Here is a 25,955-nt window from a genome sequence, read left to right as displayed (position 1 = left end):
ATCAATGTTTATCACAAAGATTGACTTGCTAAGAGAATATTGGCAAGCACCATTATTGGAGAGAGCAATGGAGATATCGGCTTTTGTGATGCCAGATAGACTATATCAGTTTAAAGTCATGCCATCTGGTATGAAAAATGCATCTGCAACATTTCATGGACTGACAAACAAAGTAATTGGAGGACTGAGTAATTGTGTTGTTTATATTGATGACTTGATGGTTTTTAGTCAAACATGGAAGGAACATTTACAACATCTGGAAGATTTATTTAGTCGACTACAAAGAGCTAATTTTGGTGATGAACTTGGCTAAAAGTGAATTTGCAAAAGTGCAAGTTACATATCTAGGCCATACCATTGGACATGGTAAGATGGCTCTGAGAGATGTGAAGTCATACCTATTGTGGATTTCCCCGTGCCTACAACAAAACGAGAAGTTTTGAGATTTCTGGGCATGAGTGGGTTTTATTGGAAATTTGCACCAAGTTTTAGCAGTGTGGTTGCTCCATTGACTAAACTATTAAAAAAGAACAAGACGTTTCAATGGACACAGATGTCAGAAGGTATTTAGCAGTTTTAAAACTGTATTGACTACAATGCCAGTTTGGCAGTAACCAGTTAAGCCAATCAATTTAAGTTGGCCATTGACGTAAGCGATATAGGCATTGGGGCCAAACTATTGCAAGAAGATGAAATTGGAATTGAGAAACCAATGGGACATTTTCATGGAATTTGAATATACAACAGAGAAGATTATTCAACATTCGAAAAGGAGGCCCTGGGCCTGTTGGCGTTGCAGCATTTTGAGAATTACATTGCAAACAATTCGTCAGAAACAATTGTTTATACAGACCACAATCCTTTGGAGTTTTTGGACAAATTTCAAGACTGAAGTGCAAGGCTATTCCGATGGAGTTTATTGAGAAAATCTATGAAGCCATTGTTTTAAATCATGACCGGGGTTGGCGGGGGGGTTGGGGGGGCGGGTGGTGCTGGTGCTGGCGGGGTGGAGTGTGTGTGTGTGAGATTTAATTGAATTGGAGACAGCTGGTCTGGAGGCTTTGACTCATCAAAAGAAGCTAGGTTTAAAATGTTAAATACGTAAATATGGCTGAAATTTTGGAATGTGTGGTGAGGAGAATTTGTATTTTTAGATAAATCAGGGTAGTTTGAATTTCAAAGAGATGGTAGGATGTTACACCTAGCCAGAGAAGCTAGGCCAAGCAGTGAGTTTATTTTTCCCAAAGGTTACTGATAATATTAGCACCATGAAAAGATTTATATTATGAGAAAGGTTAAGTTCCAAAGACGTATGGGAACAATGGAATTTATATTAAAAGGGAGAAAATGTATCAAGGAGATTGAGGCTATGTATCAGGGAAGATATTGTAAGATCCACCAAAAGTGTAAAAATCCTTTAGTATTTGTGCATTAAGCTCGCTGTCTACAGAAACCGAAGCTGGGAAAAGCCATTTTGAATTCTAATGTCCAGGGTATTGTGTTGACTTGCCTGGATCCATTTAAATCTATTTTTTTACCGTTGCCTTAACAGGGGTGTAGCTGGAAGCCAGATTAGTTGGGGGTTTCAGGAGTTATTATAGTGGTAATTTGTAGACCTATGTATGTGCTTGCAATCCTTCCTTTTGTTAATAAATGATTAATTTAGTTTTCTAAAAGATCTCTGAAGTCTTGGTGGACTTATTACTTCTGAATTCAGGGCATACATCTCAAAATAAATATAAATTACAAAACCATTGTGATAGCGGGATCGAGTTTCCTTCGTGGATTCGATCTGCTTGGCACATGTCATCTGCCACTAGTCAAACATGCTTCACTTTATATTTTATCATCCAAGTTTCACTTCATTTCTTAACATCCAAGCAGAAAAATAAGGGCTTTCAATATCAGAAACACTCTTTTGCTGGATTCTCAGAAACAGGGTGATGTGAGTAAAAAAATCACATGCAAAGGATTTTTTGTGTCTTAGCATTTTTCTTGGCGAAATCAACCTCAAAATGTTGCAAATGGAGAAATTGTTCTGCTGTATAAAGGCGCTGTTATTTTGTTCTATCAACTAATCACTTTGAAACAGTCTTTCAGTTTTTGCCTTTCTGTTGCTTTCTGTATATACTGTATATATTTTTAAAATATATCATATCGTTTCCCTGTTGACATATATGATCAATGTATATCTACCTATACTTTGGTCAAGTGCTGATGATTCATTGTGCATCTCTTAAGTTTCTTTCCCTATCACATGGTAGAGTATATATACTTTAACATGCTATTCTGGCTCCTTCTTTATAATTTCTTCCCCATTGTCCAAGCATGTTTTCTCCTCTGTGTGCTTTTAATGTTTTGGGAGCAGTAGTAGACCATTCACCCAATCTTTGGAGCCTGATCAACGAGATCATGGTTGATCTGTGTCCATCTTGGCTCGCAAAATTAATCTCAGATTTAAAATTATCGGTTGAGTGTGCATCCACTGTTTGTTTGTGGGAGACAACTTTCTACTTCTGCCATCCTTTGAAGTGAAAAAGTATTTTCTGACTTTTCACCTGAATGGTGTAGCCCTGGTTGTAAGGTTATTGCCCCTTTTTCGTAGATTCCTACACCAGCAGTAAAATTTTCCATCTATATGCCCTGTCAAGATCCTAAAAATGACTTAAATCGCCCTTAACTTTCTCTATTCCGGACAATAAAAGTCTATTTTATGCAATCTCTCCTCATTATTTAGTCCTTGCAGACCTGGTAACATTCTGGTGACTGCACTGTATTCCTTCCAAAGCCAATATATCTTTTCTAGGTAAAGTGCCAAGAACTGTACAGAGTGTTCCAGATGCAGTCAGTCCATAGCTTTGTTTAGCTGTAGCAAAACTTCCTTCCCTTTATTTCTAACTCTCTAGATATAAAGGCTAACATTCAACAAATACCACTGTATGTCAGTGACCTCTGTAAAGGATCCCTTTGCACTTGCATTGTTGCTAACTTGTGATCATTTGATAAAAAATACTCCGATCTATCCTTTTTGGTCCTAAATGAATCACCTCACAGTTAGCTGCATTTAAATAGGCAGATTTAACCTGATAATAGCTCATTAATATTGAAGTTCCATTAGACCTCTTCTAGTTTTGAAATAGATATGATTATGACTGAAGTGACAATGCACCTTTTCAGGTGCTTTTATATCGTTTCCATAATGCCCTGAACAAGTTCATTATTATCATAGTTGAATATTCCATGCCTATAGATAGAAAACCAAGGATTCTTTAGGGCTTTATCTAATTATGCTGCCATCTATTAATGACCTGTGTGTCTGAAAAATTGTGGCCATAATGTTGGAAATTGAGATTTCTAGGCAACTGTACTTGGTTTCTGTGTGACTGCCAAAGCTCTGAAATCCACATCTTAACAGGGCAGGTTTCTGAGCACCAGGAGCTGACAGTATATCGTCTTCAACCCCAGTACAAAACCAATGAATTGAAAAATGGAAACGTAATTTTCAATATCGTAATCAGGAAACTTTAAGAGAATGTTTTCCTTGAAAGTCTAATTTTCATGGCAGTTAGCTTCCTTTTTATTACACTTCAATGGTTTTTTGAATGATTTATCTATTGTCTTTAGATACTATTATTATTGAGAATTTTGTCTACAGTACCCTTTAACCTAATATATTTTGATGTAGAAAAGCTATTCATCTTTGGTACAAGTGAGTATAAATTTACAGTGACGTGGAATCAAGTATAACTGTGTGCCTATTTTAAGAACTAAGAGATTATTAATGTTAATCAAATAATAAAATAGACAGTTATTTTTGCATGATAAATTATCTTTAATCCTGTAGCAAAAAAATATATTTTATAACATAATAAATGGTTAAGCGTCATACTAAGTGTTTCCATCACCAGCAGTTTCCCCATAAAATCAATTCATGTCCACAATAACATTTTTTCTGTATTGTAGTAACCCTCATGACTTGCTTTCCCTAGTACTTCAGGTGAGCCTAATAAAAGCAGAATTAAAGCACATTGTTTGAATGACCATCACAATATTCTAAGCAATTTATAAGCTGCAAAATAATTATGTACATATGCATTTTTGTACCTGTCCTTTAGTCTGGGTCAGGTAAATACAATTAAACAAAACTTAATGGATAGTTTGTTAGAGCTGGGTCAATTTGGATTTTAACGAAATATGTGATCATTTCAATTGTTAGTTAAGCAATTGAATGCCAGACTTGAGGTGGTTTAATTTGCATAATAAATTTAATTTTTTTCTTCCTATTATTATTATTATTACTGCTATTTCATTGGTAACCCACATTTTTTATACACTTGATCCAGAAGGCTCCACTTAATTTGTTTTTTTTGGTCATTCATAAGACTGTGGTAAGACCAGCATTTATTACCCATCCCTAATTGCCCATGAGAAGGTATTGGTGAGCTGCTGCTTTGAATATAGCTGAGTGGCTTGCTCAGCCATTTCAGAGGGCAGTTAGGAATCAACCACATTAGTGTGAAACTGGAGTCACGCATAGGCCAGACCGGGTAACGATATTCATGAACTAGATGGGCTGTTACAACAATCTAGTGGTTTCACCATTACTGACACTAGTATTTATTCCATATTTTTAAATAATTAATTGAATTTAAATTCTTCAGCTGCTATATGGGGACTTTAATTCATGTATCTGGATCATTAATTGAGGCCTCTGGACTTCTAGTCCAGGCGCATAACCATTTTGCTACTGTACCTCTATGTCCTGTAGTAAATCAAACTATTCAAGTAAGTTAAAAACAAAAAACACTGTGGATGCTGGAAATCCAAAACAAAAACAGAATTACCTGGAAAAGTTCAGCAGGTCTGGCAGCATCGGCGGAGAAGAAAAGAGTTGATGTTTCGAGTCCTCATGACCCTTCGTGAGGACTCGAAACGTCAACTCTTTTCTTCTCCTCCGATGCTGCCAGATCTGCTGAGTTTTTCCAGGTAATTCTGTTTTTATTCAAGTAAGTTTCTCTCTATGTAGCAGAAAACCTAGCTTTAATAATGATCACTGTATAATTTAAAAAAAGATAGCCCTCTGGACTTAAGATATTTCAAATACTTGCTCTTTAGCATCCGGTGTTGATTGGACTACCGCAAATTTCAAATATTGGCTTGTATGCTTATTTTGACCAGTCTGATTTCACTACTTTCTATTAAAGTCTGCTAATATGGTTCAAATAAGTCATCTAAATGTTCTTCTGGGTGCTTTTAGCACATTGACCAAAGATTGTGCCTTAAAGCATTGAACTTTTTACAAGAAAGATAACATTCTTTATTGCTTATTTCACCTGAGGTAGTTGTCTGAAGCAAACCTGAGCCAATCATTGTCAGAGGTGGAATTAGGTTGCGAGCTGCGCTTTTTTTGCAGCTTGTAACATTCAAACTCCTATTATTTAGTTATATATTCATTAAATTTGAAGGAGGAAAAGTGAGCTCCTAATAAAAATGTTAGTTGTTCCCTTTAGGATGAACTTGCACCATTTTATTTCAGCCACTATCCCAAAAAATCTTAGTTTTCTGGACAACAGTGCAATCTAAACTGAGATTGGCTGCTCAGTTTATTCAGTCAGAAACTGTTAGGGTTGCACTATAACTTGTTGCTTTCAACCAACACCCAATATAGTGTGTATAATGACATATATAAATAACAAAAAGTCAATGAAGAGTTTATACACACCCTTGTTCTTGGGTGTATTATGCATCTTGGTGACTAATCCTGGCTTTGAAACCTTGATGCAAACAATGGTCATCAACCTTACATGGTTTAATAATTTGCTTAGCCTAATTGATTTCAGTTGGAATTGTACCCATCTTATGCAACTCTAGTTCTTTTCCTCAAATTGAATATTCTACCACGATCATTATTCTTTACAAGTGTTGTCTCTGGTTGTATTTTAACTGAATCCTCGTGTAACCTTTTTTGACATCTTGGCTTCTGTTCTTTTTCTATTTTGTCAGTTGTAGGAGAATCACAGTTGTGTTTGTCTTCATAGCTGGGATCCTCCAAACTGGCGAATTGTCCAGTTGGCAAAAATGACCATTCCTCATTACATTTTCCACTGTTACATCCAGCTAACTGGCAAAGAGCCACTGCAGCTGACTGCTGCTGCTCATCATGACAGCTTTGTGCACTTTTGACAAGTTTTAATGTTTGCTGGTTGCTGATAACATCTTTTTTACTGAGGCCTTCCACTGAATTACTTTTTAAGTCAGAATGAAGAGACTTCTTGTCATTTAAGCACTTTGCTTCCGTCCTTGAAGTGCTGTCTACTTGTGGTGGAATAGAATCTTCAGGTGTAGGCCAGCCATGATTATGTTTAACTTTGACTGAAAGGTTTAAAGGCACATCCTGTACTTTGATAGAAGTTTGATGTTCTGTATCTGGTTGGCAGTAATTGCCATCTGAAGATTTTCCAGTTGAGTCTTGTGGAAGATTAGTTGTGGCTCCAAACAGCTTGTCTTGCTCTATTTTTGCTTTATCCTTTTTGGAAAGATTTAATGGGATCATACTGGTGGAGCTTTTATTCGTAAGTACCTGAGAATTGCCGTGGTAGTAATCCAAAATTGTGACGTTAGAATAAGTTGAATTGGATGTTGAACCCTCATTGGCTACCAGAATCCTGTAAGCAGATTTGCAAAATATGATTTACAAACTGAATTTTATAACTTTTACATATCTTAAATATTAAGGCAAAAGAACAACTTGTATTTATAAAGCACCTTTCACATCCTCAGAACTTTCCAAAGTTCTTCACAGCTAGTGCATTTAGTTACAGAAAAATCCCACAAAAAATGACAGAAATAGCAAGATAGTCTGTTTTTAGGGCTGTTTCTTAAGGCAAAACGTTGCTAAGGGCATTGAGAAAAGTCCTCCACTCTTCTTTGAATATCATCATAGAATCATTTACATCTACTGGAATAGGGAGTCAGATTCTTGGTTTGATGCCTTATTTGGAAGATGACACACTGAAGGAGTGCTGCATTGAAGTATCAGTTTAGATTATGCACCTAAGTCTTGGAGTGGTGTTTGAAACCACAACCATCTGACTCGGGCAAGACTGTTTACACTGAGCTAAGACTGTCTCCTAAGTTAAAGATAATCCAAGAAATGTTAAGCACAAAGAAAGCACAATGGTGATAGTACCTCCAAAGTGGTTAATAATAATGAGTTGCTTGTAGTTTTCAAATTCACAACAGCACTTTAAATGGCCTCATTTCATGGTTCAGATACATAGATCTGTGAAGGTGGCAGGACAAATTAACCAAACGTTAAAAAAAATGGATCCTTTGTTTTATAAATAGAGACAGAATGTACCAAAGCAATTAAATTATGGTAAAAGTTTAAACATTGCTGGTTATGCCTCACTAAACTATTGTGTCCATTCCTGGGCAGGATATTTCATAAAAGATATCCAGGCCTTAGAGAATGCGTAGAGAACATTTACCGGAACAGGACTAGGGATGAGGGATTTCAGTTATATGGAGAGACTCCAAAAGCTGGAAAGTTGTTCTCAGGACAAAGAACCTCAAGGAGCGATTTAACAGAGGCATTCAAAATTATAAACGGCTTGAAGGTAGATGCAGCGAAACTATTTCCATTGACCAGAAGGTTGGTAACTAGTGGACACCAATTCAAAATTATTGTCAGTAGAACCAAGGGGGAAACATGATAAGTACTTGTTTACAATTCTTATGATCTAGAATGCACTGTTTGCAAGGATGGTGGAAGCAGATTCAATAATAACTTTCAGAATGGAATTGGATCTATATGTGTAATGGAGCAATTTGCAGGGCTGCAGGGAAGTGGGACTAATTTTTAAAGAGCTGGCACAAACATGATAGTTTGAATAGCCTCCTTCCGTGCTGTATGATTCTATGAAACCATCAGTTTATATTGTTTCTTTCTGAAAATGAGCAGTAATTTTAATGATGGTTAATGTATAATGCATAATAATCCTATATTATTTGGGTCATCGTGCTGAAAGTAAAGTCCTCTGGAATTATTTAGCGAGCTGAGTTTGATCTGTGAATGCTTGCTAGTATATGACATGGTGCTAACGCAGCTGTTACAAAATGCATATAAGCAACCTGAAGAATGCAAAATGTCTAAAATAATAAGTTGAAAACCCTTGATGTTTGTTGTACCTGCTGCCTGGTTCCTGACTTTCTGGCTGGCCATGTTGAATGTAGAATTTATTTATGTGTGGATTTGTGATATTTTTGACAGGTTTGAAATGCGTTAGGTTTTCTTCCAATTTGTTACTTCTAAAGCTCATGCTTGAAAGAAACTTGTTGGGAAATTCACCAAAACTTTCTGAAACCATACTTGTTTGAGCAAAAGTTGTTGGGCTCGGTCGACCTGGAGAGCCCATTGCTGCACTTCCTGCTTTAGGGCTCATTTTTATATTTGTTCTTCCTGTGTATGAATCACTGTTTATGTTCAATGCTGCAGTGTCATTATCTTTTGAATATGCTGTCGGAGCCGAGTTCTCCCATTCTCTGTAAAGCCTTCTGTGAGAGTCCTGGAGATATAATTCTGGTGGTGGTGAAGTTTCATAAAGTGGGTTGCCAACTGACACATGTGTATTTTTATCCCTGGTGGTGTTACTTGATTGTTGAAGCTTCAGACCAAACTGGGGCATATGGTATTCAGTTGAGTTGAGGTGATGGACGCCATAAGGAATGGGAAGATTTGAATGCAAATGATGAAGAATCTTGTACTGCTCTAATGCTGATGGAGCAAAATGTCTCGGCAAAGTCATGCTTGGATTTTGTAGATTAGGCAGCATAAAATTCTGTTGATCGGGAGAAACATACGGTGGAATTGTTGGGCTGTCATATTCAACTGGCTTACCAGTGAGGAGAAAAGGTGAAAAGACTACCCTTGAGCCTCGTTCAGTGTAATAATGTGTATAATCTGGAATCAATGGTGATGTGTTGGGAGGAATTGAACCAAAGCTTTTGTGTGTTTTGGAAAGCTCTGGTGAAATTGAAGAAGGACATGCTCTCCTTTTGACACCTGGGCTGTAAAATGCTGACTTCATTCGGATGGGAGATGCCCTGTTGCTTGAATTTTCTGAAACAGAATTTGTGTTTTCATTGTCTATTTCTGGTCTTTTGTTGGATTTCAGTCCTCCAACAGGCAAGAAAGCTGAGGATCTTTCATCCTTTTTGATAGCTCTGAGTTTTTCAGATTCATTTGTTGCAGGAATCGTGTGATGTGGTTCCTTCTGTTGTTTTGTCTTTGTAACCGGAGCAAAAGTTTGATTATTCATTCCTACGTTTTCTTTCATTTCATTATTACTGGTGATCTGAAGATTTGTATCTTTACCTGAAACAGTATTTGTGCATTCTGAAATTTTATTGAGTTTGCTAATTGGTATCTTTGAATCATTGCACCCATTTGACACACCAGCTTTCTGGTTGAGTATATTAGTCTCATTGGAACTTGGCTTTGGGCATTTTCCTGTTTGATCCTGGTCTGTAACTAGTGAGATTGAATTTTCACACAAGCTGTATTTCATGTGGTTAAACAGGTGCGATTTCTCATTGCATGTAAATGGACACTGGAAACACTTGTATTTGAATGGTTTTCCTGGAGGTCGAGGAATGTAGTGAGGTTTCTTTGGTTTGCGTTCTTTGGTGAGGCTCATTTTTATGTTCTCGATAAAGGTTGTTAATTATTGCTTCTCCTGGGCCTTTATTTTTGTAGGTCCTATGTTGATTTGGCAATTGGAAAACTCCACTCGATTTGTTGTACAGGCAACCAAAATATATGTCTAAATCAGTACTGGAATAAGTTGCATGAGACTGTGGACAAAAGAATAGAAACTGGTTAACTTTGTCTGAAGATGAGAGTAAAAACCAGCACATTCCTTAAGACACGCCTGGTTTCAGAGACTTGTATTCAAATCTGGCAGTGTGGCACTGGGCCACCTTTTGCATGACGTCAGTACACATAAAGCAGTATGATACACTGTGTAACATCCTGTGTGTTTATAATAATCCGAGTTGAAGTTACAAGATTCAAAGCATCAATGTAAAAATTGCTATTTCAGCTAAGTTGAAATCTGGTATATTCCCATATTTACTGTTGCTATTGTAATAAAAATTCATGCCCATTTATAAATTTCCCCTGAATGTTCACAGGACATGCTAAAGGCTTTGAAGAAATTACTTAAACACCTGATTTTCCAGTTTGTTCCCATTCTTTAGCAAAAGCAGTTCCTATAGCTGCTAAATAGTTCAGCACTATGTAGTTGAATAGTCACATGCTCGTATGAGTTGATTAGTTATGCATTATTATGTTGTGTGAATGTTGATTATTGTTTGCAAGCATGACCCAGACCTCCCTGCTGCTTGCCATTTCAACACTCCACCCTGCTCTCATGCCCACATGTCCGTCCTTGGCCTGCTGCATTGTTCCAGTGATGCTCAACGCAAACTGGAGGAACAGCACCTCATCTTCTGACTAGGCACTTTACAGCCATCCGGACTGAATATTGAGTTCAACAATTTTAGATCATGAACTCCTTCCTCCATCTCCACCCCCTTTCCGATCCCACTTTTTTCCAATAGTTTATATAGATTTTTATTTTCCCACCTATTTCGGTTATTTTAAAATATATTTCCATCCATTGTTTTATCTTTGCCTTTTAGCCTATTTCGATCCCTTCCCCCCACCCCACCCCCACTAGGGCTATCTGTACCTTTATTATCACATTCCTTAGATAATATCACCAGCTTCAACACCTCTTTGTCCTTTTGTCTATGACATCTTTTGGTTATCTCCACCTATCACTCGCCCTCTCTCCAGCTCTACTTGTCCCACCCCGCCCTTAAACCAGCTTATATTTCACCTTTTTTCTATTTTTCCTTAGTTCTGTTGAAGAGTCATATGGACTCGAAACGTTAACTGTGTTCCTCTCCGCAAATGCTGTCAGACCTGCTGAGTTTTTCCAGGTGTTTTTGTTTTTGTTTTGGATTTTCAGCATCCGCAGTTTTTTGCTTTTAACCTTAAATAAGTTGATGCAGTTCTCCAGGTTCATTCTACTTATAACAGGTGAGAGAGTCAGGAACTAACTGGCATCTACACAGGAACATAATTATTTGACTCGGTCAGTTGGATTCTTATCCTGGTCTTGGACTTAAGCCAAAATCCAGGACTTGAATCCATAATATACAAAGCCATTTTACGCTCTTAGGGATATCCTGAGAACTTGAGGGGTGCTATATAAATGCAAGTTCTTTATAGCAACTATCAACACACAAAACCACAATTGCTGCTTTATCATTCTAGATGCCAGTGATTCCTGATAATAGCAGAAGGACAGTACAGGCCTTTTGGTGTTAAATACAGAATGCTATCTTACAAAAGGTTGGACTCTGACCATCCACAGCTGGAATATAATGGCAAACAGTAAGCTATTCTATCAGCGCCTACTTGGCTCTGGCAATTTTGTCTTTGGAGAAGCAAAACCAAGATGGTTATCTTTTCCACCAGAGGCATATGTGCCATCTCATTTATATGACTGCTGCTATGGAAGATGGGGCTATGTCCTGTGCTGTCATGTAAATTGGGCATTGGACAGTAAATTCAATTGCTCTTTTATTAAAAAGATAAAAAGGCAATCTTGGTGAAAGGTTAAATTCATAATCTTTTTAAGCTAAGCCATCACTGATCTACGTTTCTGTACTATTATCCCTCTTTCCCTTCCAATATTTTTGAATTGTGACTACAATTGGCTGTTGGCGCAGAATTGACTGGGAAGGCTAGCATAATATATAATTTCAGACAGATTTTTATGCATAAAAATACTTTAACCAAGCAATGTTCTCTTTATCATGTTTAGATTTTTATTTTGCAGTAAACTTCATGTATCATACAATCCCAGTTGGTAGGGAAATCTTATTTAGATTTATGAGAGAAATGTGAATGGACTTAGTTGAGGTTTTATTCTCTTAGTGTATAACAAATGACATTTGGTTTTCTTTTTATCAATAACATTATTTTGACTGAGACCGTTAAGAATCTTGAGCTCAAGTTTCACTAACCTGATATGAGAAGCGAAGAGGTGTTTGAGAAACTAATGTATTGATTCAAAGAGCTTGTACGGTTAGCTTGTATTGCCAACAAGGCCTGTTGCAGCTTGTTCTTATTATAGTCTTCTGATTCTAGATCATGAGAAACTCTGATAGTTTCGTTCTCATGGTTTGAAAGCTGTGTGGTATGTTACCCCAAAGGCTAGATACTTTTATTTCTAAAATGAAGATTTAACTGATGTATTCCTCATTACTAATTGCTCATACTAAGCTCTCTGTGGTCTGAACCCCCAAAACATGTTCTAATTAATTGTTTCCATTAATCTTTTTAATAGCCAAATAACTGTAAGGCATGTTTTAATTGCTAAGTTGGTTTCTTTCTAGTGAAAAAAAATGAGATCCATTTACTTCTGGTCAAACATTAGTTTTTCATATTTTGCAAAGGGAAGCAAAAGGAAATGAATAAACCATTAGAAATAGAAATGTTGGGCATAAGCTAATTTAAGAGTAAGAATTACAATGTTAAAAATATTTCTCAATGTAACTTTGCTCTGACAGACATCCCTACCAAGTATGAATAGTGTGCTGTTTTTCTGATAGCTTTCAAATTATTTGATTGCTTCAAAACCATCTAAGTTTGATTTTCTTTGGAGCAGTGTCTTCCTTTACCTTTGCATTATTGGCTTATGGACCCCGCAGTATAGTTTTAGATGATGTGAGAGGAGGATCCTCCCTATGCATAAGCAAAATGTGCAATTTTATCATTAATGATCAGTGATTTATTAGTGATTTTACTGAAATCTCATCTATGTGCATTCAATGACTACAAAACATTGTTCTCTATTGTCAAATTTTTGATACACTTTTGTGTTAACTTTTCTGACTATAAATCCTTATGTGCACAGAACTGTCTATATTACCATGCTGCTCTGTAATTATCCCTTCCCACTGGCTGTTGTGTTGCAGTACCTCAGGCTGACATCCCCTAGCTCCTTAACCTCTGAAATATTTTATTAAAATCTCATGTCTGTTATGCCCTGCTCCAATTATTCCTTGCTGTCAAACTCTTTACCTTGATTCCTAGTGCGGGGGGTGTGGGGTGGGTGGGGGGGTGTCCCAGGAGATAGGCTAGTAAATTCTACTTTTGTTCAACTATGTGTTTACATTTATTTTTTTGACATTTTTATAGTGTTGCTTTGATTTTTTTTCTTATTGGGCACGAGATTTGTCCTGTCCATTGTGCAGGACATGGGATTTTATTAAAATATTTCAGAGGTTAAGGAGCTACTAGATGTCAGTCTGAGGCACTATAGGGTACAATTACAGTGCAACATGGTAATGTAGACAGTTTAAATATGCATATAGGAATAATGTTGGCTATAGAATGTTTTGAATTGTGCAGTTATATAAAGAAATGTAAACTGAACTGTTCAATATGTTTAGTAACCCCTGGATTGGAATAGCTCAAATTCAATAAGAGGGCACTGGGCAGGAGATGTGGAAGGGTTAATGAAGTGATAAGTACTGAACACTAGAGTTCAGTCTTGCAACCTCAGGGCAAGTATTTATACTGATTTGCTACAACCCACTTGGTGATAGCGTATAAATTATCAGGCAATGGATGTTTTTGAAGGATACCATTTTAGACACTTGTGACATTGAATAGAATCAGATGTATATAAGTTCTATCTTCAGAATTTGCTGGTTCTGGATAGAATGGTGATAAGATTCCAAGGTTTTGGTATCAGCTTGTCAGAGTTTTTTATACTATAGACAAGCTATATGTCTATAAGCCTCCCTAATCGACATTCCATTGACACTTCAATACCCTTTTATAGAAATGGTTCTGTAATTGTGCTGGTTCCCTTGCCAAATCTTTGCCTATTTGTACTACAAGGCAAATTCAGCAACAGATGGCAAAATGCGCAAGGGATATGTTTAGATGTCAAACACGTGACTTGAATGCATCTGGACATTTGAAAATTCGGAGCATTTTGTGTAATTAATTCAAGTAATGTTCACAACTTTATCAGCCTGGCTAGAGTTTTTTCTTGTTGCCACAGGAGGTTCTGCACAGGTGTGTGGAACAATGTGCTACCAGCTAGAACGATCCACCCAAATGATAGATCACACCTGCAACACTTAAAGCTTTAAAGCAAGAGCGTTCACTCATGTACATTGCAGCGTTGCCTCTGTTGATGCCGATGGCATCCTGAGCCCACTCTTTAGGATAAAATAAGCATTAAAAACTCTTTAAAGGCGGCATGTCAATTGTTCCCAGGGGACATTTTACTGAAGCTGGTAACATGGAACAATTGTATGACTAATAATGAATAAATTAGAATAAACATTATTAAATAAAAAATGTATTCTCTTAAGGTTATTTTTGATGTAATTAACATCAGCTCTTTAATAACAATAAGGAGAAAATTAACTTTAAAATGTCTGTTTTGAGAGAAATGCTACTGTTGCGAGTTAATTTTAATGAATAAAGGATTTACTTCAAGTTATAAATATCCAAAGGTGGTTAAAATTATGCCATTCCATTTATTATTCCTGCATTAACCAAGTTTTTAGTGTATTAGTGAAGGCTGAAAATGCTTGGGACATATTTAATTTGTATTTGAGATTCAGGTGTTGGTGACATCTGCTTTGAGCTTGATAAAGTAAGATTATTCTAGCTGTTTTGTGCTCTATCTTGAATGTTTTCAGTTCTACTCGCTTTAAGGGGGGGACTCTTGTTTCCTAAACAGATTCTGGCTGGTTCTCCCTCCGTTACTTTGTTGTTGTCATGATACTACACAACATGCATGAGAGAGGTTTCCCAAGGATATATTACACATGAGCTAAATTGGTCCAATATATGTTAAGATTGGAATCTATAAAATCTACTATATCAAACATTTAAGAGATTGGTACTTCCCAGCATTGTGTGCAAGAACAATAAGAAAAATTGCTAGTTTATTTTAAGTGAAGTTCAATTATGAAAATTTGAGATGATCGCAAAATAGTTTTTGCACTCTGAAAATTGTGATTTGGAAGACAATTGAGCTGTTCCTCTGGAAACTAGTGCAATAATTACAGTCAGTAACAGTTGGATGACGTTTATTGCAAGGGGATTGGATCACAGGAATAAGTCTTGCTGGAGTTGTGCAAAATGTGAGACCACATTTGGAATAATGTGTGCTGTATTGATCTCTGCATTTAAGAAAAGATATACATGCATTGGAGGTGGTACAGCGAAGGTTCACTAAATTAATTCCTGAGATGAGGGGGTTGTCCTATGATGAGAGGCAGAGCAAATTGGTCCTATTTTCTTTGGAGCTTAGAAGAATGAGAAACAATCTCATTGAAACTACAAAACTCAGAAGTGGCTTGATAGGGTAAACACTGAGTGACTATTTCCGCTGGTCGGGGAATTGAAACCGCGGGGGCACAGTCTCAGGATAAGGGGCTGAGCATTAAAGACTGGGATGAGGAGAAGTTACTTCACTCAAAGGGTTGCGAATCTTTGAAATTCTCTATCTCAGAGGGTTGTTGAATACATTTAAGGTTGGGATAGACATATTTCTAGCCTGTCAGGGAATGAAGGGATTATAGGATATGGGCGGGAAAGTGGAATTGAAGCCCAAGATCAGTCATGCTCATATTGAAAGGCAGAGCAGGCTTGATGGGCCACATGGTCTACTCCTGCTCCTCCTACTTGTGTTCTTGCGTTCAACAGTAATGTGCTCTCATAAACTTACACAGTAAGAACTTTATTTTTTTGGAATACTCAACTTATATTTAAGGCCTACAACCCTTAAAGAAATACAGATCAAAAAGAAAGCAACAAATACTAGAAATATAAAATGAAAGAAGCTAATAACAAAAAAAGTACAGCAGGTCAGTCAGCATGTGCAAACAGAAAAATATGGGGTTGTCGTACAGATGAATGGCTGATCTGTTGTGGCTTTCCAGTATTTTCTGTTTATTAATTTTGAGATGTTGATTGTTGGTTCCCTGGTCAGCCCTAAATGTACATTTGAAGGTTTATAATGCTAGGGCATGTTTTGTTCAGCATATTCAAGCATTTGTGGATGCCAACTGGAAAATTTTATTTTGGAAGTTAACTCAAGTAATTACTTGTGATGAAACTGCATTGTGAGCAGCAGCAATAGCAATTTGTATTTGTATAGTGACCTTAACAAAGTAAAGTGTCGCAAGGCACTTCACGGGAGTGTTATAAAGAAAAAATTGACATTGAGCTACATAAGCTGATATTAGGGCAGTTGGCCAAAAACTTGGTCAAAGAGATAGGCTTTAAGGAGCGTTGTAAAGGAGGAAAGCGAGCTATAGAGAGTGAGAAATTTTTGGAAAACCATGTCTAGAGCTTAAGGCCCTGGAAACTAAGGGCATGGCCACCAGTGGTGGAGCAGTTAAAATCAGACATGCCCTAGGGGCCAGAACTAGATGAACACTGATATCTCAGAGAGTTATGAGACTGGAGGAGATTACAGGGATAAGGAGGGGTGAGAGCATGGAATGACTTGAAAACAAGGATGAAAATTTTAAAATCCATGCATTGTTTGACTGACTAGTGTGGGTCTTCAAACACAGGGATGACGAGTGAATGGGACTTGGTGCAAGTAAGAACACAGCAGCAAAGTTTCAGATGACCTCAAGTTTGCAAAGCCTAGAATGTTGGAGGCTAGCCTGGAGTGCACATGAATTATCAAGTCTAGAGGGGTTACAAAGGCTTGGAGGAGTGTTTCAGCACCAGATCAGGGAGGGGCTCAGTTGGGCAATGTTAGGGAGATGGAAAGAGGTGATTTTTTGATGGCACCAAATGTGATGGGAAGCTCATCTTGGGGTCAAAGATGACACCAATGTTGTGAACCATCTTGTTCAGCCTCTTGACAATTGCTAGGGAGAGGGATGGAGCCTGTAGCTAGGGAACAGAGTTTATAGTGTGGACCAAACCTTTGACTTTTCCAGTATTTAACTGGAGGAATTTTCTACTTATCCAATGCAGACTATTAGACAAGCAGTCTGATAATTTAGCAACTGTGGCAGAGTCGAGAGTGGTGGTGGTGAGTTGGAGTTGAAGCATCAATCTTATCAAGAGCCACTGCCACAAAAAATTATAATTTTTGTGTTTTAAATGTAACAGTCTATGCAAAGGAGGCTCAGTGGCCCAATTGGTAAAGCCACTTAACCATATGGACCAAGAGGTCAAAAGTTCTATTCTTGTTTTGTGGTTACCCAGTTGATCTTAGTTGTGAAAGTAGCAGGGTGCCACATCTGGTCTTGACCCGGAGAAAGGAATATTTACTCTAGATCCTTGTACCTGATTTTTATGCACTCAGCTCTGCTACAAGACAGTGCACATTAGGCATTTTGTGAGGACTAGATAAAACTCAAAATTATTGGCCCTCCAGCCAAATAACTTGCTGCTGCTAAAGCTGACACTTGATGAATAAACACTTGACTTAAATGCCCTAGGGCACCTGATGGACATGGACTGGCAGTCCCACTGAAATTATTAAACTGGCCTAAAATTTGTAAAATCTATGTTTCTGTATCATAAGCTTGTGTGTATGATTTGGCATATTTTTAATGCAACCTTGTAGTTAAATATCCATTTTAGATTACAAAAAAACTGTTACATGAAACATTTGCAAAATTGTACAACAAATTTTCTTATGTAAAGTTATAAAAATGTATAAAATATAACAAGTATCGACAATATGTAGTTGAGGGTGTAACTGATTGTTTTCACTACAACCTTCTATCTCTTTTATATAAAAGAAAAATGTTCTTGTCTTTCAACTCTTCACATAGCATTATCCCTCTTCCTGAACCCTCATGCTTTCTGTGCTTCTTAAATGCTGCTCTCATAGATGTCTTTTGAGATGTGTATGAAAGCAGGCTGGGTGACCCTTCCTTCATTTCTCCCTCCCTCCCTGCAGGGAAGCATTTAGCTTCTGTTTGTGCCACCCACTGATGGCATGTACAACTTGTTCTAATTTTGATGTTGATGCCGAAATTGTACTGCGCACAGAAATGGGCTCCCAGCTATTGCAACAATCTAAAGGTCAGAATGATGATGCATACCTGAACCACCCAAAGTGGAAAAAAAACTCCCTTTTCTGCCAGGATGTGGCTACAGAAGGCAAATATCTGATTGATCCACGGTATCTTATTTGGGGACAGGTTAACTTTTAAATTCTGAAAAGAAAATTTAAACTGTTTGGAGACATGCTTTGACTAATCAGCTACGTTTCCAATTTTGTTCCTAAAATCTGTTCACAGCACATCATCTTTATGTGGATAACTCTAGCCTTCACCATTGATGATATTTTGCGTGGCATGCTCAATTAAAATTAACTTCTGAGGCTGAGTTAATCTCATAAAAGACCTTTGATGATTGAAAGTACTGATTTAGTTTGACTAGTATTGGCATATTTTGCATTTTTATATGAGAGATATAGTCAACTATTCTGCTAAAACTATTTGAAAATAGAAGCAAAAGTTCTACTAAGATGGGGAAACCAATACTAAACCAGTTTTAAGGTGAGAAATCTATTATGTTATAAAGTGAAATTAGTCTGTACTTATTTTCAGTGAGGGTCCCCTTCAGTGAGGGTCTCCCTTAGTGCCCTGTAATATTAACTGTTTGAAAGGGGAGCTGCTTCTAAATCTACTTTATAACTAGTCTCTAGGAGGTATGCAGGAACAGTTCAAGGTGACTTGCCTTCTGATGTTTCTCATTTTCCAACTCTGCAGTGTTTTTTCCCCCACCCCCCCTCATGAACACAGATGGCGAATTTGCTAATTTTGGGCATTTCATGGGTAAACTTGTGCGGTGCAGAATATTGATATACATAATATATATATAATAAGGTAATAGGCATTTTTCCCATTTGTCATGGCACAAACCAATGTATATCCAAAACTAGGAAAAAATCCATTTAATCAGAACAGATAAACTGTACTTAAGTAACTTGTCACACCTCCTGATTGCCTGTTTCTTGTAAACTGCATTTGCTGTAATTCACAAGTTATCTGTGTGTTCATCTCCTGTTGGCTCATTTCTGTGCCTGGAGGACAGAATGACGGTGAATGTGGAGTTTTAGATGCTGGTTCCTGGAGTGGGTGTGTATGTGCTGACACAGACTTTAACCTTATCTTAGCACATTGCTTAAAGCAGTAGCACAGGTGCATGGAAAGTAACTACTTTTTGGGAATAAAACATGTTTTTCTTACCTGCAGACTATATGTTTTGAATCTTACTATATTTATTAAAATCTGTAAATTGCGTTTGCATTTTATTTTCCAAATTCCTTGTGTTGATTTATAACTGGGATTACTTAATGAGGATTTAAAAATAAACTATCTTCAGATCTAACAATTCAGCTTTTGGATTGTGAGATACAACACTATGTTCACGAGCTAATAGCACTTATGACCAATTAATAGCCCGTCTCCACGATTTTTTTGCCTTTCTAATGGAATGGTGTGCCAGTAAATGAATATAAAGGTCATCATAATAAGTTTTTAAATATGCCAATTTCTGAGAAGTTTCTGATAATCCTTTTCAAAGATCTGTCTTTCATATCCTAAAACCCTTCATAAAGTATTGCTTTGGTTAATTTAGAAGTCATATTCCCATCTGATTAAAACTTGTAATAATGTAAAATGTGTTAAATGGGAATATAAATTGTGTTAATTCGTAAACACCCTTTGCTAACCATTGAGACTTTAGAGAATTGAGGTTTTAGTAAATACATTTTTCAGTCAGAGCATAATACATTACATTATTTATTGCACAACGACAGTTTACTAAGTTCATATTGATAGCTATCAGATGATTTCAGCATTAGAATAACTAACTTTAATTTAGGAGAATTATTAAAAATAATTTTTTAAAATTCACAGTGCACTTACCTTGTATATGTTGAGGGCAGTGTGCTTTTTGTTGATTACTATTGTTGTCATGAATATACTGCGCTGAAGCAAAGTAGGTGCTCTCCTTGATTGTTAGGTGAAAATGAAGCGAGCAGTTCCAGTAGGAGGGACTATAAGTGAAGGAGTTGGGCCCTGAGGGCACGGAGATGCACCTGATGTTATTCCTGCCCCAAGCAATGATTCATGTGTTTCTATCCAGTTACAGCTTTCTTCCAGGTATTACCTCAGCAACTGATTTGCAAAGCAAAATTGTTTGGGTTTCTACTGGCCATTTTACAGCAAGCTGTCGTGTTTACACAAACTTGAACTTCTGTGGTGTAAGCAAGCACTTTTGTTTGAACTGTAACTCTGCTTATGCTGGTCTTTTGTTTATAATTTTTTTCCTTTCCACTTTCCAAACTCCTTAAACTGCTTAAAAATACCTACCTGTTTAAATATAGTTGCATTCACTGTCTTTGTAGAATGTTTTATACCAAACAAGTTTTGTCAGCTATGTTTGTATTCCATTATTGAAATTTAGTGCTTAAGCTCCTCCTGAAAACACTAAACTTTAAAATATATGGCTTAAAATGAGACTTCTAAGCACAAATACAAAAACACAAAAGCACAAAAACAGTATTTGTTCAGTGATTATCATTCTCCAAAATAGCCAGATTGAATTGTGCAAAGAAATAGTTGCAACCCCTGTTCACTGAGATTACCTTTTAACATTTTCCATTAATAATGTATAGTTTTGTACACCAAATGAGCATTCATGATGACTGAACTAATCTCCATGACACTGCCTTCGATGGTCATAAAGCATGGAAATTAAAGGAATGTATTGGAGGATGTTTTCTGTGGTTTACAGGTTAATGATTAAACTCTGTGTATTCTATCCAGTAACAGATACCAAGTGTTTCAGATGGAAGCCCGTGTGATTGTGCAGTCATAGAGTCACATGATGATATTAACTCTTTATTGCTGTACTGTATGAGTACAATACTGTCAGAGATGCTGTCTTTTGGATGAAATGTTGACCAGAGTCCCATCTGCCTGCTTGGGTAGGAGCAAAAGATCTCATGGCACTATTTGAAGAACATGAGAGTTCTACTGATGTCTTGATTATCTAGTTATTTTTCTTGTTTGTTGGGCCTCACTTTGTGCCAGAATTGCCTATTGGCAACAAAGTGCTTTGATGATTTGAAAGCTTTATATAAATGCAATTTCTTTCATCATCAGTTTTATTTTAATGGAATCAAAAAGACCTTGGAATAAAATGTTGCACTACAAAGGCGCCGATGGAATTTAAGGAGAATTTTAAAGATGAGGAGATATAGCAAGGCAGACAGGTGAAGGGAAGGAGTGCCCGAAGGAAGGTTGTTGAAAGCTCTGCCACTGATGTGAATGGAGGGAGTTAACATAGGCACACTATCTTAGAATTGAAAGGGTGGAGGGTGTAGGTAGGTTTGTAAGGAGGAGGTTGTGGAGATGGGAAGGAGTGAGGTTGTTGAGGCAAGGACAAAAATTTTGAAATTGCACTGAGAAATAAGAACCAATGGAGATTGGTATGGATAGAGTTGATGTGTAATATTTTGTAAGTGGTAATATAACAGCGGGTGGTGGAGTTTGTGATAGAGTCACATGATTCAGCTAGAAAGGACATCAAACTGACCTTTTAAAAAAAAATTGAGATTGGAGATGGTGAATGCATAGGTGAGGGTTTTGGCAGCAGTAGGAGCGCATTAGAAACAGAGCAGGCTAATGCTTTGGGAGTAGTTTTGCTGATGGACTGAATGTGGTGCTGGGGCATCACTTGCGGCTGAGCAGGCGATTAGGTTCCTGCATATTGGGATTCAGCTTGAACGGGCATCTAAGAAGAGGAATTGGATCAGGGGCTTGAGTGTAAAGTTTTAGCGGAAGCCCAGGTGCAATGCAGAATGGCTTTGGTCTACCCGTGTTGAGAAGTAAGAGATCTGGCACAATATGACAACCTTGGAATCGAGTGTGATAACTGAGTTAAAGCTAGGTTTCATCAGCAAGAGGTACATTTTTGCTAAAAAGAGAGACATGCTGTTGAATCTTTTCATCTTGCACTCATCAGGACAAATGCAAGAATTTGTACAACAGGAGAAAAGGGTGTTGATTGATTGGCAAGTCAACTCTGATTGGTCGAGGTGATGCCATGGAGAAAGCAATGGGGAACCATAGGCTCCCAAACTCCCTGGTAATTCAAAAAAGGCACAAGGCTTGAACACTGTTTGTAGAGAACGGGTCACTGTGTATGAATGTATGTCGTTTCTAGCTAACAAGTGTAAATGAGCCTGTAGTTTAAATTGTTGTGATTGTTTGACATTTCTTGCATTTGTCCTAATGAGTGCAAGACAAAAAGCTTCAGCAACATGTCTCTCTTTTCAGTGACATTCAAGTTCTGTAACTACCAAGTGCCTGTAGATACCTCTTTTGTGGCCAATGAATAGTTTTGCTAATTTGCCTTTCCAGAAAATAGGTTGTTTAATATGTTTTCATTATTAGTTGGTTAATCAACTGATCAAGCTATCAAAATTTGCCTATTAGGAAGAACCAAAGTGCTAGTCAAGACTGATCTTTGAACCTGTAGCCTTTTAGTTAGGTGTCTCGTATTCTGCTGGTGTTATGAGGCTATCCTAATTTATTTTGTTCAGTTTCGTGACTTAAAAAGTTATAGTTAAGTGAGAGGTGCCTGCATCAGACAAAAAAAAAATGCAGACCATGAAAAAGATTGATCGAACCCTATGCCCTGAGATATTGTGAGAGGTGTGAAGACTAACGCTTGTTGCCACCATGTCAAAATCTGCCACCTAACTCTATGTAAATGGCCTGCAGGTTTATTTCCTTCAAATGCCCATCCGACCTCCATTTGAAATAATTGATCATCTCTGCTTACAGCACCTGCATGGGCAGCGATATCCAAGTCATAAACATTCACTGCTTAAAAATGTTCTTCCTCATATTCTCCCTGCATTTCTTACCCAAAATGTTAAATCTGTGTCCCCCTCGTCCGTGTACCATCAGCTATTGGGAAACTTTTCCTCGTCTACCTTATCTGAACCTGTCATAATCTTGTACACCTCTATCAAATCTCTGCTCAATCTCTCTTGCTCCAAGGAGAACAACCCCAGCTTTCCCAACCCAACCTTTAGCTAAAATGCCTCATAGATGGAACCTTTCTGGTAAACCTCCTCTGCATCCTCTCAAGGACCTCCACACTGTCCCTAAAATGTGGTAATCATAGCTGGATGCAATACTCTAGTTGTAACCTAACCAGAGCTTTGTAAAAGTACAGCATCACTTCCCTGCTGCACACAACTAAACTACAAATTCCCCTATTGCCTGCTGATTGGCTGATGGAGAGACTGCAGGCAGAAAGGCACACTCCTTTACACATTGTAATCATGCTTATATCTTGGCTGGTTACAATAACACTTCTGCAGCACTCCACATGTACAGAATGATGCCTGAGAGCCTTACAAGGTGGTGGACAAAAGAGTGGGATCCAAGCAGGAGGGAAAAATATAACAGCAGGGAATGAGGCATAGAAAGTATGGTCAAAGATAAGAAATAAAATGCTTTTCAAAGCAGGGAGGGAAGGAATAAGGCAGATCTTTTCAAAAATTACACTCATGCAGCTTGTGTATTTTGGATGGGTTTCTTTATAGTGGGTGGAAGCAGGTAGCCAACAAGAAAAGAGCTAGAAAATTGAGGCTTTTGTGGATTAACATTTCAACAGCAACTGGGTGGAGTTTGGAGGTGAGTAGGACTCTGTCCTTTGATTTGCACTATGTGCAAAGTTTCACACTTCAGTTGGGAAGTTAACAAAATCAAAACTCGAGCTACAAAGGTATTTATGTGAGCCTAAGAGGACAGTTGCCTAGGAGGTTGCAAAGATTATGCCTGACATCCCTACCGATATAGCCATGTTTATTTGGCCTACTTGGTAGATGGCAAATCTCCTCCCCAAAGTACACTCTCTAATATAACTCGTTAGAAGATGCAAGAAAGTACCCCCCCCCGCCCCGCATTGTGGTGGAGCCAGCCTTCTCTCAGCTAAGATAGATGAAACATTTATGACAGATGTAGTAGTTAGAGCGAGTGACAGTCAATCACTGTCTGGAACTGGGAGGATACTAGGTAGCCTGTGGTCCTTTTCTGGAGACTCTGTCAGTGCAATGGCATTTCGAGCCCCGTAATCCACAAATGCCCAAATCATCTTGTAAGGGGTGGAAATAAGTTAACATCCGTTTCTTGTCTGAAAATAGTCAAACGCTGCCACCACTGGGATTACCCCCCGCAACGTAAACATGTCAGACTTCCCTCCCAACATCTTTCACCATCATTTCCCTGCCCCTGGGATACCCCTTCCCCCGTACAGTCCTCTCCCTGCTTCACTTTCCTTGCCTGAGGTCACTCCCAACTTGTTTTCAATGGGCTGGTAAAATCCTGGCTGATATTTTCTTTTTATTTGATTCATGAGTCCCTTTTCCTAAACATTGTACCATTGCCTGGATGAGATTCTAGGCAGGTGACATTTTTCTGTGCCATTGGCAACAAACCCCTTGACGCAACAGTATTTTTTCAATGATATGTCAGCGAAGTCTTTGATAATAGGGATCTTCTCATTAATGTACAGTTGAAATAAATCATTATTCAACAATTTTAAGTTTAAAAAAAAGTTGGGTTAAACTGATCTCTCCAAAAAAATTATGGAGGCAATTCAAAATTTTAAAACTGAGATTGAATTTTTGTCTCTGTGGGTATTAAGGAATGGAACCAAGGCAGCTAAAGAGGGTGGAATCGTCCCAGATCTGCACAAAGTATGGTAGCGGGTGGGAAGAAGTTGTTTTACCCGCCGGCCGCAATGGTGGGTTCTCGCGCCGTATCGTCCCATTCCTGCCTCATTAATTTTGCAGCCACAGGAAACACGCCAATTCACTGGCAGGCTGTCTCTGATTTGCTCACCATGCCATTATCTCGCAGATTTCTCATGCAGTGTGCAATATTTAAACTGTAGCCCTGCGCATTTTTCTCAAAATCCAGGACTGCTCTGGTGAAGACATGACCCCAAAAGCCTAGAACAGTGCAACCCCCCCGACTCAGGGACACATCCTCGGGACGCCTTCTGGACGCTGTGGAGACCCAATGCAATGTCATCCACCTCTGCTCTGGCTGCAGGATGCCCATCAGTCTCACCACTCCTGCTTGGGTGGCGGTGGCAGAGGTGGTCAGTGCCAATGCTGCACACAAGAGGTCGGCCATCCAGTGTAGAAAATGGATGAATGATCTCATCTGTGCCACCAGGGTAAGGCAACCACTTTATCACTCTAAACTCTCACACTCAAGTCCATCACACATTCACTGGCATCTCACTCACTACTAGCTCAAGGGACATCACCACTCACTCTCTTGCGCACACCCTCATATCTCCATCTGAACTCATCTCTGGAGACTGCCTCCTCAGCCCCACCATCTTGAAGCCACTTGAACAGATCAACATGTACCCCATAGACACCCTGCGATACCCCTTCCCCCGTACAGTCCTCTCCCTGCTTCTCTTCCCATGCCTGAGGTCACTCCCTCCCCCCTCCCCATGCAAGCCCTAGCTCTGCAGCCGTTGAGAAGCCACCCTTGCCTTAAAGCTGACCTGGTAGGTAGAGACCTGCCCTTGAGCCCCATAAAAGCGATGTGGTTCTTCAGCTGCTTCATCAATGACCTACCTTCCATCATAAGGTGGGAAGTGAGGATGTTCCCTGATGATTGCACAATGTTCAGCAACATTCATGCCTCCTCAGATATTGAACAAGTCCATGTCCAAATGCAGCAAGACCTGGACAATATCCAGACTTGCACTGGCAAGTGGCAAGTAACATTCGTGCCACTTAAGTGCCAGACAATGACCATCT

General features: G+C 38.3%; 2 protein-coding genes across 3 annotated transcripts in view; one reads left to right on the top strand and one right to left on the bottom strand.

The window, feature by feature from the left end:
* Positions 1-25,955, top strand: part of tbcd (tubulin folding cofactor D) — a 268,520-nt gene that overhangs the window by 89,515 nt on the left and 153,050 nt on the right. The window lies entirely within an intron of this gene.
* Positions 3,812-20,117, bottom strand: znf750 (zinc finger protein 750). Of its 2 annotated transcripts, XR_005946566.1 has the most exons (4): positions 20,017-20,117; positions 8,191-9,855; positions 5,055-6,665; positions 3,812-4,844 (listed from the first exon to the last, which is right to left on the bottom strand). XR_005946566.1 is itself a non-coding variant. In XM_041216685.1 (3 exons), exons 2-3 carry the CDS (start codon positions 9,696-9,698, stop codon positions 5,858-5,860), a joined length of 2,316 nt encoding a protein of 771 aa, XP_041072619.1. In that variant the 5' UTR covers positions 9,699-9,855; positions 20,017-20,117; the 3' UTR covers positions 4,959-5,857. The 2 variants fall into 2 exon arrangements, 1 of the variants encoding a protein (XP_041072619.1); XM_041216685.1 differs by lacking the exon at positions 3,812-4,844 and having other exon boundaries at positions 4,959-6,665.

Source organism: Carcharodon carcharias, chromosome 22 (assembly GCF_017639515.1).
Source record: "Carcharodon carcharias isolate sCarCar2 chromosome 22, sCarCar2.pri, whole genome shotgun sequence".
In the NCBI taxonomy this organism is placed as follows: domain Eukaryota; kingdom Metazoa; phylum Chordata; class Chondrichthyes; order Lamniformes; family Lamnidae; genus Carcharodon; species Carcharodon carcharias.
Note: the sequence above shows the minus strand (reverse complement) of the source record. Positions and strands in the feature narration are given on the sequence as shown.